Source organism: Cebus imitator, unplaced genomic scaffold (assembly GCF_001604975.1).
Source record: "Cebus imitator isolate Cc_AM_T3 unplaced genomic scaffold, Cebus_imitator-1.0 Scaffold169, whole genome shotgun sequence".
In the NCBI taxonomy this organism is placed as follows: Eukaryota; Metazoa; Chordata; class Mammalia; order Primates; family Cebidae; genus Cebus; species Cebus imitator.
In genome coordinates, this window is record NW_016107484.1 from 1909129 (window position 1) to 1925299 (window position 16171).

At 60.1% G+C, this 16171-nt stretch overlaps 3 protein-coding genes across 23 annotated transcripts in view; 2 read left to right on the plus strand and 1 right to left on the minus strand.

Moving 5' to 3' along the window:
• The first annotated feature begins 1594 nt into the window (after positions 1–1594).
• Positions 1595–6624, plus strand: OGFOD2 (2-oxoglutarate and iron dependent oxygenase domain containing 2). Of its 3 annotated transcripts, XM_017544373.2 has the most exons (7): positions 1595–2063; positions 2456–2512; positions 3278–3391; positions 3495–3594; positions 5026–5153; positions 5335–5592; positions 5664–6030. In XM_017544373.2, exons 1-7 carry the CDS (start codon positions 1932–1934, stop codon positions 5925–5927), a joined length of 1053 nt encoding a protein of 350 aa, XP_017399862.1. In that variant the 5' UTR covers positions 1595–1931; the 3' UTR covers positions 5928–6030. The 3 variants fall into 3 exon arrangements, with proteins under 3 accessions (XP_017399862.1, XP_037600160.1, XP_037600161.1); XM_037744232.1 differs by lacking the exon at positions 5026–5153 and having other exon boundaries at positions 3225–3391; positions 5664–6624; XM_037744233.1 differs by lacking the exon at positions 3278–3391.
• Positions 6625–7287: 663 nt separating this feature from the next.
• Positions 7288–9517, plus strand: ARL6IP4 (ADP ribosylation factor like GTPase 6 interacting protein 4). 4 transcript variants are annotated; one of them, XM_017544375.2, is made up of 6 exons: positions 7288–7425; positions 7728–7898; positions 8189–8473; positions 8551–8668; positions 9072–9141; positions 9223–9517. In XM_017544375.2, the coding sequence occupies exons 2-6, from the start codon at positions 7739–7741 to the stop codon at positions 9277–9279; spliced, it is 690 nt and encodes a 229-aa protein (XP_017399864.1). In that variant the 5' UTR covers positions 7288–7425; positions 7728–7738; the 3' UTR covers positions 9280–9517. The 4 variants fall into 4 exon arrangements, with proteins under 4 accessions (XP_017399864.1, XP_017399865.1, XP_037600163.1 ...); XM_017544376.2 differs by having other exon boundaries at positions 7289–7425; positions 7728–7865; XM_037744235.1 differs by lacking the exon at positions 7288–7425 and adding an exon at positions 7448–7598.
• A 531-nt stretch (positions 9518–10048) lies between these two features.
• PITPNM2 (phosphatidylinositol transfer protein membrane associated 2) overlaps positions 10049–16171 on the minus strand; it is a 166454-nt gene continuing 160331 nt past the window's right edge. For all 16 annotated transcript variants that reach the window (XM_017544370.2, XM_037744241.1, XM_037744242.1 and 13 more), the window contains 8 exons: positions 15279–15427; positions 14789–14905; positions 14331–14447; positions 14059–14207; positions 13829–13978; positions 13197–13380; positions 12986–13114; positions 10049–12900 (listed from right to left, as the gene is read on the minus strand). In XM_017544370.2, coding sequence (XP_017399859.1) covers positions 12577–12900; positions 12986–13114; positions 13197–13380; positions 13829–13978; positions 14059–14207; positions 14331–14447; positions 14789–14905; positions 15279–15427 — 1319 coding nt within the window. In that variant the 3' untranslated portion in view covers positions 10049–12576. The remainder of the gene's footprint in view (positions 12901–12985; positions 13115–13196; positions 13381–13828; positions 13979–14058; positions 14208–14330; positions 14448–14788; positions 14906–15278; positions 15428–16171) is intronic.

Below are 16171 nucleotides of genomic sequence, written 5' to 3' on the forward strand. Positions count from 1 at the left end.
ATATATACATACATATACATGATTGCACATTCCTGTACACATATTCACATATACATATACATACCACTCTGGAATGAGGATACTCTTAATTCTGGAGCGTTCTAATTCTGGTTCTGCTACTCACTAGGTTTATGACTCTAAATAGGTTCCTGTACCCACCGAGCCTCAGCTTCCTTGTCTGTAAAATGGGGATAATAGTATCTTAAACAGTCAACAAAGATATATGTCAGTGCTGGCTGGCAGCACATGTTGATTCAGTGGTTGCTGGTAAATATTCTTCTTGCTGCTGCTCCCTTTGGTGACTGATCCTAGAGTATCTGCAAGGAGGAGGGGGTCCATGGAGAGGGCCAATCTAAACTGATAAGCAGGCTGGGCTTGGTGGTCTCAGTTCTAGACCAGCCTGGCCAACATGGAGAAACCCCGGCTCTACTAAAAATACAAAAATTAGCTGGGTGTGGTGGCGCATGCCTATAATCCCAGCTACTCAGGAGGCTGAGGCAGGAGAATGGCTTGAACCCGGGAGGGAGAGGCTGCCATGAGCTGAGATTTCGCCACTGTAGTCCAGGCTGAGTGAAATGCCATCTCAATAAATAAATAAATAAATAAATAACTGATAAGCAGAACACGCTCATCTTGCAAACTGCTGCAAAGGGGAGCGGGTGAGGGTAGGGTGGGGTGGGGTGCTGTACGTGCCAGGCTTGCCTGGTGGATGGATGGGGAGCTAACCTGCCCTGGGCCTCCTGGGGAAAAAGGGCAATTGTGGGGTCATGAATATTGAGCTGGGAAATGAGCTGGGAAGGATCCCTAGATAGCAGGGCCTCTCACCATCACTGGGCAATCGAGACGACCGTAAAACTTTAAACACCTTCTCAGGCGGGCAGTGCTGGGCTGGGGAGCTGGCCCCTGAGGTCGATGAAGGTCGCTGACGGGTGAATCTCCTTCTGGGGGAAGCCCCGTGGCTTCAGGAGGCCCAGCTGTATTCCAGCAGAGTGAGTGAGAAAATGCCAGCAAGCACAACAAAACCCCAAATCCCACATAACCCCACCACTCCCAGAAGCCCTGTGGTGATGAACTGGGGAACGCAAGAGGGCAGGCTGTTCGGTTCAAACCCTGTATTTGTCCCTTTGTGGATGTGTGACCTGCGGCGGGTCCCTGTGCCTCTCTGGGTCTCAGTTTCCCCATCTGTAACACGGTGGGGAACTATAATGGCACCTAGCTCAAAGGTTTGCTGCTGCTGGGATGCAAGGAGGTAGGGTGGGTGGTCCATCCTTGAGCAAAGGTCCGGGGAGAGAGTAGGCTCGGTCATTTGTTGGCCGCAATGAGAACCCCGCTCGCCCGCGTCCTGTGGGACTACCACCGGAAGTAGCGCGAGTTGGGGCGTTTTAGCGGAGACACTCACGGGGCAATCTGAGGTAAACCAAGAGACTGTGACGAAGGGACCGGAAGCGCCAGGCAGGGACCCGGGGTAAATGCCACATCCAAACTCAAACGCACAGGGCAGGATGGTTGAAGCAGCGGCGGGACCTCTGAGCTCTTTAAACTGTCTCAGCCTTCCTCGTGGGCTCGGCTGCTTCTCCACGACCTCCGAGCAGAAGAGGGGCTGGCGTTTAAGTCAAAGGCCTTGGGGTTCCGAGTCCCTCCTTCTTCCCGTGCTGTGAAGGCGTGACCCATTTCAGCTGTCTGTAAAGTGGGGCCATTAGTCCCTGCCTCGTGGTGGGAAAACTGGGAGACTGAACCAGGAGGCCGCCGCTCCCACCCTGGCTCGGGAACATCTCTGTCCGCAGATCGTTTCCTGGCGAGGTGCGCCTTCGTTCTTTTCCGCCCTTTGGAACATAGAGCGGCCCCTTGGCCTCCAGTTCCGCGCCTCCCGCAGTTGGAGGCGTGCCCGGAAGTGCCCCTAAGGCAGCCCGGAGGGCCGCGGGCGCTCCACTATGGCGACGGCGGGGGCTCCGCGGCGCTTTTGCCGCTGCGCCTGTTTCTGCACCGAGAACTTGTACGTGGCGCGCTACGGATTGCACGTGCGCTTTCGGGGCGAGCAGCAGCTGCGCCGGGACTACGGCCCGGTGAGTGGCCGCTGTCGCCCCTCCGGAGCAGTGGGCAGAGAGAGGCAGTGGAGGAGGGCGGTCCGTCCCCAGGGTCGTTTGCTTTGCGCACGGCGCGCACCGCATCCTCAAATACAAGAAGGACGGCCTCTCTGTGCCTCAGTTTTCTCACTTCCCTGCGAGGTCGTGAGGAAGGAAAGGGTGCTTAGGACAGGGCCGGGCTCAGCACGCCGCCTCATAGCAATACCAGCCCGAGCCCTGCCCTGAGCTTAACGAGGTTCCGCAGTTTATCCTCGCCATGATCCTTTGACGTCAGGGCTCCTCTCCCCATTTTAAGCAGGGGAAACTGAGGCTTAGAGTGAAGGTGCTTCCTAGGGTCACACAGTCATGCTCAGTGTTCTTTCTGCTTCCAGATCCTGCGCAGCCGAGGCTGTGTCAGCACCACGGACTTCCAGCAGCTGTTAGCTGAGGTGCCGGCCCCTGCCCCTGCGCAGCAGCTCCTCGTTAGATTTGTGTTAGCAGCTTGAGGGGTCTTCTAGCCTCAGTCCGTGACCCCTGAAGGATCACTTAGGCCCTCACTTTCCTCCTTCCTGTCCCCACTCGCTCCTCCACACCTGGGTCTTGGCAGCAGGAGAGAGAAGGGGAAATGTTAAGTTGCCTAGTCATGCCCCTCCGAACAGCTCTTTGAGATAAGCACAAGCACCACCCTCATTTTGGATTGAGAAGCTGAGGCTTAAAGAGGAATCCCTTGCCCAAGCTTTTACAGCAGGAGCAGATGCGAACCCAGCCAGGGCTTCCAGGCCCCTGGGCTCCTCACACTCCCACATACCCCGAAGACTGGTGCCAGGGCTGCTGCTTTGCTCCCTCCTTCTCCTTCCCCTGGAGTCAGTGGTGGGAAGCTTCCCAGCAGAGTTCTCAGCAGCCTTGGGAACACAGAACTTGGCCATGACCATTTCCCTCCCCTATGTGGGCCCAGCTGGTTGAGGTACATCCAGGGGTTCTTATCCCAGCCAGGCTCAGGTTGGGGCAGCCTGAAACAGGACGGGTCTCCCAGAAGTCCCCTTCAGCTAACAGTCTGCAACTTGCAGTCCACCCAGATAGATTCAGGAGTTTAGGTTAGACCTGGCTTCCAGGCTGGGCCCTGTCTGGCATTCCTGGGCTTCAGTTTCTTCATCTGTACAGTGGCCTCAGGAGGATGGGAGGCCCCACCTGATAACAACCCTGTGCCACCCCAGCTTGAGCAGGAGGTGGAGCGGCGGCGGCGGCTGGGGCTGGAGTCAGCTGCTAGGAAAACCCTCATTGCAAGTTCCTACCGCGTGGCACGGCCTGAGGTGTACAACTCACTGCAGGTACCAGCCAGGCAGGGTGCTTGAAGTCTGGGTACTGGAAGGAGGAGGTAGCATCGGGGGCTGCGGGGCTGCCTGCCCCACAGCTGGTATGTTCTGCTCCCAGGATGCAGCTCTGGCTCCCGAGTTTCTGGCTGTGGCTGAGTACAGCGCATCCCCGGGCGCAGACCTCAAGGGCCTTCTCCAGCGGCTGGAGGCAGTATCTGGTGAGGTCCTAACCCTGAGACCTGGCAGGACCGGGGGATGGTAGCCTGGAAAACCTAGGTGTGGGAGATGGGGGTCCCTTCAGCCACCATCTCCGCCTCCAAAAACCGAACCAGCAGGAGCTGGAAGGGTCAGTGGGACCAACCTGCCAGGAGAAGGACATCTGCGTTCATTCATTCATTCAGTACCGGCCATGAGCCTGGTATCTTCATTCCTTCCTTCATGTGCTCATCCAGCAAATAGTGGGTATTTGTGTCATGGGCAGGACAGCTGGCACACTCAAACAGGGCTGATCCAAGATCTTAAAGAAGGGACCAGTAAGGAATGGCTAAGCCCCACCCCCAGAGCTGGCAACAGGAAGGAGCAGCTACCACCTGGAGCTGTGGCTCTGGGCAGAGGTCTACAGCCATGCCAAACTCCAGCGAGGGCAAGAAATTTCCTATTTCTCCTCTTACATTCAGATTTTCTGCTGGGCTCCCCTATTGGCTAAGCCCAACAACAAATACTGGGCAAGGGAGGCTTGCATGTTGTTTAACCTCTGTGACTCAGTTTCCTCATCTGTAAAATGGGAGCAACAGTAACCCCTTCTCTTAACGCACTGTGACGATCAAGTGAGTTAATCTGCATAGAGTACCTACCACAGGACCCACACTATTCTTATTAGCACTGATATCCTGGGCTAGGGGAACCTGTGGGAGACAGATACAAGTTTCCCGTCATGGAGCCTGTGCTTTGTTGAGGGCATAGGTGGAATGAACTCCCCCTCCCAGCCTAGGGGTGCCTTCCTCATTGCCTTGTATGCCCTGGCAGCTGAGACTGTGCTGAGGCCGTTTGGCTGGTGCAGGGCCCAGGCTGTGAGGTGGCCCCGTGAGGGGCACACTAGCCCTGCATCCCTGGGAATTGGTGCATCTGCCAAGAAATGTTTAGTTTCCATTCTCAGCCTGGCTTCTCCCAGGGCCCAGCAAGAGAGAGCAGCCCCTCCTGGCCTTCCTGCTGGGGAACAGATTCCCAGAGCCACTTCTGAGTGGGGTACAGACGTTGGTGGCTCATCAGGTGAAAGGAAGTACAGAGAGAGCCTGAAGTTGGCTCTGTGGTCCCAACTTGGCTGTCACTGGCCTTCTGCTCTCTGGGCCTCAGGACCCATCTGAGTGCTCTGGGGGCCAGCCCTGTGGACACTTGTGGAGTCTGGGGAGAGGTTGCAGGCATGGGTGCAGGGCGTGGGAGTCGGCCTCCCCTGTTCCTCACCCTACTTCCTTTAGTAATCACAACAGCCCTGAGAAGCGAGAGCCTCATCCCCATGGCACAGGTGATGAAACTGAGGCTGTGGGCAGTGAACAGACGCCCGGACTCACACGGCTCACAGGAAGACTGAGGCCCAGGCCTGGCCAGCCCATGGCAGCATTCAGGCCAACAGACCGTCCCTCCATCCACAGAGGAGAAGCGCATCTACCGGGTGCCAGTGTTCACAGCGCCCTTCTGCCAGGCCCTACTGGAGGAGCTGGAGCACTTCGAGCAGTCTGACATGCCCAAGGGGAGGCCCAACACCATGAACAACTACGGGGTGGGTGAGGCCTGGCCAGCGGGCCAGAGGAGGGGCAGCTGCGGTCAGGAGGCAGTGTGTTAGGTGCTACAGATGGGCTGCCTGCCCAGGCTGCGAAATAAGGTTACAGTGGGATTGAGGCAGAGCAGAACCCCAGGGTTGCAGCCTCCCAGTTTTCCTGACCCCAGGAATCCCCTCCCAGGTGCTGCTGCACGAGCTCGGGCTGGACGAGCCGCTGGTGACCCCACTGCGGGAGCGCTTCCTGCAGCCGCTGATGGCCCTGCTGTACCCTGACTGTGGCGGGGGCCAGCTCGACAGCCACCGGGCTTTTGTGGTCAAATACGCCCTGGGCCAGGATCTCGAGCTGGGCTGCCACTATGATAATGCCGAGCTCACCCTCAATGTGGCCCTGGGCAAGGTCTTCACAGGGGGTGCCCTGTATTTCGGGGGCCTCTTCCAGGTGAGTGTGTGTCCCATGGGGTAGGGCCTGGGGCAGTGTGAGGGCCCAGGCCTAAGCCATGCCATCTGCAGGCACCCACAGCCCTGACAGAGCCCCTGGAGGTGGAGCACGTGGTAGGCCAGGGCATCCTGCACCGGGGTGGCCAGCTGCATGGGGCCCGGCCCTTGGCCACTGGAGAGCGCTGGAACCTCGTCATCTGGCTCCGTGCCTCTGCTGTGCGGAACCGCCTCTGTCCTATGTGCTGCCGTGCGCCTGATCTGGTGGACGACGAGGGCTTCGGCGATGGCTTCACCCGAGAGGGGCCTGCCACAGTGGATGTGTGTGCACTCACCTGAGCCTACTTGGACCCAGTGTGGGGGTGGCAGGGCAGGTGAGGGCTCTGTCACGGGCTGGCGGCAGAAATTAACTCCCTGCAGCCTACTGCACTTCTTGGTTCAAGGATGTGCCAGATTCTGGGTTATCCTCTGGGTCAACAGGCTGCTTTAGTTCAGGTTTGTTGGAAGCGGAGTCTGGAATGAGGCTTCAGTGAGGGAGTGAGGAAAGCAGGGGAGGGCAGGGAGCAGCTGGGCAAGGAAGTGGCTTCAGAGGAAGTCCAGCCTCAGCTGGGCCCTCGGGGAGCTTCAGGTAGAGCCCACAGTACTGCAGTGTGCCCACAGCATTGGTTAGTGGCTCCTGGGTGAGGGAGGGATGAGTAACTTCCCAGACACTTATCTCCAGGGCAGGGTGGCTTCCAGTGGCCAAGGGAAGCCTCCAGAGACAGCGCAGTTGTGAATTCTTGGCAGCAGAGACATCACCCCCAGTGGACTCGGGTGGACCACTAGTAGCATCTTCTAGATGGCAGAGGGGTGAATGGCAGGGCCGGGAGCCAGGCTGCCCAGGTTCCCATTCTGCTTATGCCACTTCCACACTTTGTGTGGCTTTGAGTGAGCCTTCACCTTTTGGTGCCTTGGTTTCCTCATGTGGAGAGCACCTACCTCCTAGAGCTGTTCTGAGAGTCAAATGCGCAGACGTTAATAAAGTGCTTTGCAAAGAGCCCTCTGTGTTTGCAGCTGTCACTGTAAAAGAGTTACACCTTGGGGGCCCGAGATCGGATGAAGCCACAGCGACGCTTTGGGTTGCACATTTGAAAACCAGGGGGCTTCCATACTGCAGTCTTGAGTTCGGTCTCCCTGGGAAGGTGGGGCGCTAGCCCCTTGCCATGTTGCACGGATCAGACGGAGCGGAATCCCGGCTTCCCTCCGGACGCGCCTGGGGTCCATGCCCGCGGCTCACGACCAAGATCTCTCTGGCCCCTACGGACACGAGTTTGCGATCCCTGAATCACTGGGTGGGTACGTCGGAAAGACTAGGGTGCCTCAGCTCAGAGCTCGCAGTTTGATGGAGAGGACAGGACCAGCGGGGGAGGAGAGCGGCGCGCGCAAGGGTCGACTTCTTCCCAGGGCACCAGGGACGCGAGTGCTGCGGGCGCGTGCCGAGAGGACAGCCTTGGAAGCGGGCTAAGCTTCGGCAGAGACAGACGTGAGGGGCTACGGAGCTCGAGGGCCGGCGACAGGCTGCAGAGCACGGCCTCGCCCCGGCGACCACGCTCGCCTCTGCAGGAGGTGGGCACGCCCGAAAGGGAACCTGGGGCGTCAGAACGAAAGGGAGTGGCGCCGCGCTTCCCGGCCGGACAGCCTCCCGCGCAGCGCCCCGGCCGGAAGCCTTCTCGCCGCCGCTTCCTCTCCAGAAGACGCGGGGCGGGCGGTACGGCCCGCAGCGTGGCCGAGGTGGGAGTGAAACAGCCCAGGGGGCCTCCTTGAGGCAGCGAGGCCGCGAGGGGCGCGGGGCTGGTGGGTAGGAGCGCGCGGGAAGGCGCCCCAGACGCCACTTGCGGCGGATGGCGGCCAGTTCCCACGGGCCCCGAGCCGGGTGCGGAGGCGTGGGGCGCTCGGGCGGGGGCGGGCCCTTAATAGGGGCCGCTGCGGGGACTGGAGTCGGCGGAGAAGCCGGGGTCCCCAGCGGTGGGGGTGGGTGAGGGTCGCACATTTTCCCAGGGTGGTGACGGGTACCCGGCGCCGCGAGGTCCCGGCCCCGCTAGAGCCCGCCCGCGGTTGGCCTGCTGGGCCCTGGCTCAAGAGCGTTCTTCCCGTCGCCAGCCCGTAGCGCCATGGCTCACGTGGGCTCCCGCAAGCGCTCGAGGAGTCGCAGCCGGTCCCGGGGGCGGGGGTCGGAAAAGAGAAAGAAGAAGAGCAGGAAGGATGCCTCAAGGAACTGCTCGGCCTCCGAATCCCAAGGTCGCAAGGGCAGCGCGGCCCTTGGGGCGGAGGGTGAGGACCACCGGCATCGGGGAGAGGAGGCGTGGCCACTTCCCGGGGAAGTCGGGGCGAGCCGGGATCGGGGCCTCTCAGTCTTGCCTCTGTGCAGCCAGGTCTGAGATGTGAGGGCCAGGCGCCCCGGGAGCCGGGAAGGGACTCCTCCAGGAAGCTCCATCTCTGCTCTGGAAAGCCCCGCAGGAGGTGCCCACCCTGTAGACTGCCTGCCCCAGGCCAGAGCAGGGGACGAAGGTTTACTTCTTCCCCTCCCAGCCTTCCAGCCTCACCTTCTCCCTGCATCACAGAGAGAAGCAAGCACAAGGCCCGGAGGAGACCACGATCCAGCTCCTCCTCCTCTTCTTCCAGTTCTTCTAGCTCTTCTTCCTCCTCGTCCTCCTCCTCTTCCTCCAGTGGTGGCCGGAAGAAGCGGGGGAAGCACAAGGACAAGAAGAGGAAGAAGAAGAAGAAGAGGAGGAAGAAGCTGAAGAAGAAGGGCAAGGAGAAGGCGGAAGCACAGCAGGTGGAGGCTCTGCCGGGTCCCTCACTTGACCAGTGGCACCGATCAGCTGGGGAGGAAGAGGATGGCCCAGGTACAGTACAGCCCAGAGCCTGAGAGGGAGAAGGTCCCTCCTGGAGGCCTGGCCACCACCTCCATCTTCCCTTCCAGTCCTGACAGATGAGCAGAAGTCCCGAATCCAGGCCATGAAGCCCATGACCAAGGAGGAGTGGGATGCCCGGCAGAGTGTCATCCGCAAGGTGGTGGACCCCGAGACGGGACGCACCAGGTGGGGAGCCCTTGGTCTGAGTTAACACCTTGGGGTCTGGCAGTGTTGGCCTAAGATGTGTGCTTTCAGGAGTAGCCGGGCCGGGGCGGGGTTGCTGCTGCTTGAAAAAAGCCAAGTGTTGGCAAAAAGACACTTGTGATGTGTGTCTCAGCCCTACTTCCCCGTTGCCCAGAGTAAACAGTTGCAGAGGCTGGAAGGGCCTGGAGAACGCTCTTAAAAGGGCTGTTGTTGGCCAGGCTGAGGCTGGCAAGGCAGAGCCCACCTCGGCTGTTTTCATCCATGCCCAAAGATGATAGAGCAGGCGGGAACCCTGGGACCCCTATGCCAGCTGCTTCTGGTTTTGCTGCTCTGGCATTAGGGGACCTGCCTATTCTTTGCTGAATGGAGACCCTCCCACCCTCAGGCTTATTAAGGGAGATGGCGAGGTCCTAGAGGAAATCGTAACCAAAGATCGGCACAGAGAGATCAACAAGGTGGGTGTGGCCCCTCTGCCTGCCCTCCACCCCCAGCTCTGTTTGTGATGTCCCCCTCCTCCTGTGTGCTTTTTTCCCCAGCAAGCCACCCGAGGGGACGGCCTGGCCTTCCAGATGCGAGCTGGGTTGCTTCCCTGAGGGCCCTGGCTGGCTAAGGCCTGTGGACAGTGCTGGCAGCCCAGCCTGGGCAGGCCTCAGGGTGGCAATGGGAAGCCTGATGGGTGCTGGTGGCCTTTCCTCCATGGATTGGCCTCTGGCCCAGCCCAGCCTCTTCTCAGGGGCAGGGGGTGGAGGATGGGGTTACTGGCCTGCTCAGCACTCCCATCTGAAAGAGCAGTGCTTCACAGCTATTAAAGTCTCCCTGGTTTGAAACTTTCTCTGTTCTGTGGCTTTTTGTACTGAGGGGGAGGGAAGGGTGGTACGTGACTTCCAAGGAAAAACAAGGGCTTCGTCAGCTTTTGGGGAAAGCTGAGGTGTTCTCTGGTTGTAGTAAGCACAGGCCACATTAAGGGCTTGTGCTCTCCTCATCTTCAGGTCAGTGCACCTGGACCAGACCCTATGCCAGCTGAACCCCAAACCCACTCAGGCTTGGAGAGAGTTGGCTCCCCCTGCCATGTTCACAGATCACAACAGTGCAGAGACAAGTGCTGGGGCTGGGTAGCCTGTATGGGAGGCCTGGCCAGCCCCCTCTGCCCAGCTGTGTCCTCCACTGAGGCAGAGAGGTTCACAGCACCCACTTTACTGGGGGTCTGTGAGGACAAACTGAGTTGAAGCCCAGGAAGGAGTTAGAAGCAGGCGAGGCCCAGAGTCAGCCCCACACGAATATGTTGGGGTCACTGGCATTACTGTTACATGCTCCCACCCCACCATGCCCTGTGGTCGCTAGTTCAGTAAACAGACCCAGAAGGAAGCCTTCCTGCTTCTTTAATTGGTGTAACAGACATGACGCTGTATACAGAGCACACTCGGGCCCAATGATGCGGGGACAGCAGGGGCGGGTGGGGAGAGTCAGGACGCCGCTCACACATGGCCCAGAGACAGACAGCACACGGACAACGGGAGGGGCTGAGACGTGAAGGCTGTGATGGGGCAGGCAGCAGGACTCAAACCGAGCCAGGCAGGGGTAGGGGTCTCTGCTGAATCCCTCTTTAGAAATCAAAGAGAAGGCAGGTGGTGGGGCCTGGGGTGGCAGCGAGGCTTAGGCCTGGGGGCGTGGTGGGAGTGGGACTAAGGCTTCTATTCTAACAGGCCTGGGGGGTGGCAGTCAGCAAGGCCTGCCTCACCCTTTGGTTATGACTGGTCAGGCCTGAGCCCTGCAGCTCAGCACCCAACACTGTAAACATTTTTGGTATCTGTTCGTTTCGGAAAGACTGGTGCTTCCTCCAGAAGAGAATGTGCCGAAAGGAATCTGAAGGGAGGCGGAAAGCAGACCTGGATACAGAAGAGACTTCCTGTGGGGGGCGGGCTGCCCACCTCGCCATCTATGGCTGAGGGCCGCTGGGAGAGCCCCAGGGGACTATTGCTGTTGTCCTTGGCATGGCTGGCGGCTAGGCAGGCAGGCAGGGAGCAAGGAGCCGTGGGGGAGCTGCCCCCTGGGGAGAGGCTGAGCTCACTGCCCACGGCGCCTCCCGGCCTTTATTGCAGGAGGGCCCGAGACTCTTCCAGGTGCTTCTCTGGATGGCTGGTCACCAAGGCAGCAGGCAAGACAGGGTGAGGTGGGGCTGAGAGAGGAGGAGGAGGCACTGGCCACAGGGCCCCTGACCGGGGCTGTGATTGTCGGGCCAAGCAACTTCGGGGGGGTCAGATATTGCACTTTCACTGCAACAGGTACATGAAAACTTGGTCCATAAAATAATCGTTGCTTTATACATAATGCTTGAAACAACAACAAAAAGCTACATCATCTTAAATATGAATAAACCCTGAAGGTTCCATCCCTCCAGACATTTTTCTCTGCACAAAATAAATAGCTTTCACTCTGTATAGACCCACTTTTGCAGAACATTTACACGACCCTTTGGCTGTACATATCTACACGTGGGAAAGAGTTTACAGCACTCTGCACCTCCCCAGCCCCGTCCATGTGGCCCGATGCTGGACCCAGGTCAGCCACAGCTTCTTGGGGACGGACCCTGGTCACTGGACGAAGGCTGAGGCCAGGCAGGCTCTCCCACCTCAGGGAAAGTGGAGGAGCAGCAGAGGGGCCACTGGAGCTGGCTGCTGAGCGCCACAGCTGAGGTCACGCCCAGCGCTGCGGGGAGAGGGCAGGCGGTCAGACCCAGCGTGCAGGACAGCGTGGTCCTTGCTCAGGCGAGAAATGAGGTCGTGGCTGCCTGCCCTGAAGCTGACAAAGCAAGTTGTGGCTTCTTAGATTCGGCATCAAAACGGAATTGGCGTTAAAAAAACCGAAGTGTGTGCCCCACCCACTCCAGAGTAGAAATTCAGTGGGATCGCCAGGGGCCAGTTGAGGCAAGGAGCCCATGCCTCGTTGAGTGGGCAGGGGCAGGGCCCATGGGACCCAGAACCAGGCTGGACTCCGTCACAGTGCTGGGTGTTTTCAATGTGGAGGGGCTGTGCTCGGTACTGAAAGAGTTAAGAAAAGGAAGCAGCCAAGGATTGCTCATTTTAAAAAACCTCATAGAAATCAGATTGAGAAGTAGAAAGGCGTAGAAACGTGGGTGGGTGGCCTTGACTGATGGCAGGGAACAGAAGAGGCAGCCAGGCCTGTCCAGCCCGCGGCCTGAGGCTGGCAACAACACTGGCCTGGGCTCCAGTTGGGGCAGGTGGGCAGAGTCCGGGGAGCAGAAATTAAGATACGGCCTCTCTCCTGCTTGCACGAGGCTCTGCTGCACTGGAGCCTTCAGTGTGGTTGTAGGTCCCGGGTCAGCAGGTACTGAGTTTCATGCATGTCAACGGGTCTGTAGCCATAGGAGGTGGTAATGGGTCTCTGCTCTCAAAATCAGTGCAAAACCAGTGAGGTTGAACAGTTGAGAAACTTGAGTTAACAAGACGCAGGCTGGACCCCTGTTGGAGCTGCTACCAAATGTGAAGGGACCTGGGAGTAAGGGTGGCCAGTGGATGGGGAGGCGGCAGGCTGGGCCTGGGCCCACACCTGGCACCAGGACACTTGGAGATCCACGCAGGACAAAGTATCTGGGAGAGCCTCCCAGGCCAGTCTGAGTGGGGACTCCTGGTCACTCTGCCATCCTGGGGCTGGCTGGTGGTCCCTGCCAGCTTCCGTAACAAGCCGGACCCGTCAGACCCGAGGACGTGAGGCAAGGCTGGGAGCACTGTGTGGCATGGCCCATGTCCTCTGCGAGGCCCTGGGACAAGCTCCCAGGCCCACGTCTGTGTGTGCGCCCAGGCCAGGCCTCCTGGCGGGGCTGGCCGCCCTGGCCTAGCACCATGGAGACCCCGTGCTGCACTCATGGTGCCCTACTTGGGGCCCGTGGCCGATCCCGGCTCCAGGCGGCCAGTTATGGCGCGGCCCCAGCAGCCAGCTGCCACGCTCATGCTGCGCTGGCCCCGCTGCTCGCCATCTGCCTGGCTCTGCGTCCGCTCGTGCCGGTGGCTGGGCCCACTGGGCTGGGCTGAGATGGTGCGGAGCAGGTGGTTCCGGGAGCGCAGGAAGTCACCCTGGCCGGGCAGGCCGAAGCTACCCTTGCGTAGCGCCATGCGGGTGGCCGTGTTGCGGGCGGGCCGAGCCCGGTGGCTGTACTTCAGCTGTGCCAGGTGGGCAGCGTAGCCATCTGTGATGAACTGTGGGGGCAGTGAGGATGGCTGTCACAGGCTGGGGCTCCCTGAGCTTCCCGCCTGTGCCCGCCCCCATGATGTGCCCACTCACCTGGCACTGCTGCTGCAGCTTCTTGGTGGGCCGGCCCACGATGTAGATCTGCATGGGGGACAGGCTGATGGCGCTGTAGACCGCCACGTCCTTGGTGGAGCCGTAGGCCGCATGCACACGCAGGTGCAGCTGTGGGGAGACTGGCATGGGCACAGGCACCACCGCCCCTCTGCCCCCACCACTGCCCTGGTCCCATCCTCCTGGGCCCCACCTCAGAGATGAGCAGCTTCAAAAAGTTGGCCTTGTGCCGCAGCGGGTCGTGGACCAGGCCATCACAGAAGGACACCACACCATGGGGGAAGTTGTGCTGCGCCAACCACGCCACCACTCGCTGCTTCTGCATGTCGGGCCGTCCCGTCACGTAGATGATGAGGTAGCCCAGGTCCTGCCAGTGCCTGAAGGTGAGGGGCAGGCCTGGGTGTCTCACGGCCGCCACTTCCTCCCTCCTGGGCCTCCCTGTCTCCTGCCTAGCCAGGGCCCACTTGGCCATTGGAAAGCACACCTCTGACAGTCACAATGACAATGGTGACAATGATGGTGCCATGGCAGGCCCTTGGGTGCTCGCACCGGGTGGCAGATGCCCCTGCCATGGTGTCTCTGGCTTACCAGCCTCACTTTCCAGAGGTGGGAATTGAAAGCTGACATTGAGAGGTGATATCACTTGCCCAAGGTGACATGGCTAATAATTGGGGGTGCCGGGCTCTGAACTGAGGTCCTCAAGGCCCAGTGCCCTAGCCAAGCGTCTCCTAGAGAGGCTCCCCCGTCCTCCTCCACCTGGCTGGTGGGAGCCCCTGAGCTCACCCACCTTGCTACAGCTCCTTTGTGCCCCTTCAGGCCACTCACCGCACCACATCCACGGCCCCGGCCCGCACCTTGGGGTCGCTGCCCATGATGGACACGCTGGCGGCAAAGGAGCCATCGATGCTGAAGACCACAAACTCCGTGCCCTTGGGCAGCACAGTGATGTAGCTGTCAGCAAACGTGTGGTCTCCCCTGGCAGACGGTGGGGACATTCATCAGAACCACCCAGAGCCCTGTCCTGCCCACCTCGCCCACCCAGCGCAGGCACGTACCTGACTACCATCTTGATGGGATAGACACCCACGCCCAGGCGGTGCGACTCAGGAATGGTGTAGGAGACACGCCCGCTGCTGTTGGTCACCAGCGTGTCCAGGTAGAGCCACTCACCCGAGGGTGGCTGCGTCATGATGTGCACATCCACCTGGGCCCGGCAGGCTGGTCACGGGCTGGCCATGTCCTGGCCTCCCCACCCCTTGCACCCTGGCCAGAGGGCATCAGGGAGCTCCCCAAAGTCCACCTGTGTTCCCCCTACCCATGTCGTTACCTTCTCCCCAGTCAGGGTGACCATGTCCAGGGGCCCGTACATAAACCTGCCCGTCAGGACCTGGGGGCCATCCTCATTGGCAAGGGCGTCATTGATCCGGTGGTTGGCCGTCACGTTCTATGGAGAGAGCAGCAAGCCTGGGTTAGGGTGGGGTCGGAGGGCAGCCCAGGACTCTGTGTCCTGCTCAAGCTCCGTGGGCCCGAGGGTCAGGCTCGGGCTGCGAGCTGCGCAGCCGACATCCAAGTCTGGATCAGACACGTCAACGTGGCCTCGGAGACACTAGAGAGCCTTGCTGCCTTCCCTGTCTATGAAGTGGGCTGACAGCTCCAGCCTCATGGCCTGGGAAGGTAAATAAGACTGCAGGCTTCCGTGCAACTTAGTTCCTTTTCTGGACACAGAGGCTTGTGAGGATTCCACAGGGTGACAGCATGGAGCCTGGGCACCCAGGGGGCCCTCACCCGCAGCTTCACATGGGTCCGCTTGCGCTGCCACTTCTCCCTTGGCTTTGAGGGGGTGAACACCGACACTTCCTTGCCATCCAGCTCCAAGATGCTGGAGTTGTCATGCCTCATGACCTGGAAAGAGGGGACAGGGCAGGCCATGGGGCAGATGCCAGCCTGGGGCTTCCCGTCCTGGGTGGAGGAGGCCCAATGCCTGGGAGCTGGCAAGAGGAGCCTGTGGGTTGTAGGGGGTGCTATTTAACCCACTACCATCTGCCCACTGGCCATCAGATTCCTGTTCACCTGATGAATGTGCAGATACGTTCCCTCCATCCCAACATCCCAAAAAGGCTGAACACACCCCAGCATAAAGGTGCCTTCATCTTGCTTGCTCTGTGGTCTGATGGGGTCGGAGGGGAGTCCCCACTGTCCCCTTGTCTGTGAAACAGGGTCCTTTCATGGGTGTTGTCACTCAGGGCCCTCCTGGGAGGCCCAGGGCCCCAGGTACCTGTCTCAGCAGGAAGGAGACCACATCCGTTGACTCCCAGTAGCTGGCATGGAAGAGGTGAGGCAGGGCCACCGTGGGGAATGCCGTGAGGGCGTCAGGGCAGTACAGAGCATAGTCGATCCGCTTCTGGCCCCACCACTTTGCAGCAACTGCCAGGAGGAGCCGTGACTGGGCTGAGGCTGTATAGTCCCAGGCAGGGACCCTGAACGGTCACCTGACCTCTCTGGCCTGCTCAGCCCAGCCCAGACACCCCACCAGCTATAGCTAAAGCTTCTCCCAGGCTGGGTGAGTGAGGGAAGTGGGAGCACAGGCAGAAGTGTGAAGACCCAGGACAGAGGTGAGTGCCAGCCCTGCTGAGCGGCTCCCGAGGACCATCCGGGATCTGCGGATGGTACCCGCTGTCCCTGGTCCTCTGCTGACTCTGGTGACCCTCTGCCACGGATCTCATTGCTGCCCTCTCTGGGCCACTTCTGTTCTCCTGTCTTCCCCCTAGGCCTCAAGGCTGGGAAAGGTGGCACAGAAGTGGGGTTACAATTCCTGACCCCCAGGGCAAGGGTGTCATCCTCCTTGCACCTGGGCCACCCCTGAGCCCTGAGACAAAGCAGAGTGGGTGGGGAAGCCTGGTCTTCCAGGTGGATGGTCCTGGGGTGCATCCAGCTCTGCCAGTAGGGGCTGGGTGAGGGCTGACCTTCCTGAGACAAGGCTTGTAAAGTGCCCCTGGGCTGCACGCAGAAGGGGCCCAGCAGCAGGGCCTGGTTTACTGGTCCAGGCTTCCCTAGGTTCTTCCCGAAGCCTTCCTCGGAGCTTCCTCAGTCCTCACCTGGCCTCATTCCGGCTCTGTGGAGTCCCTGGCACCCCCACCCCACCAGACAATGCCACCAGCTCCCACCTCC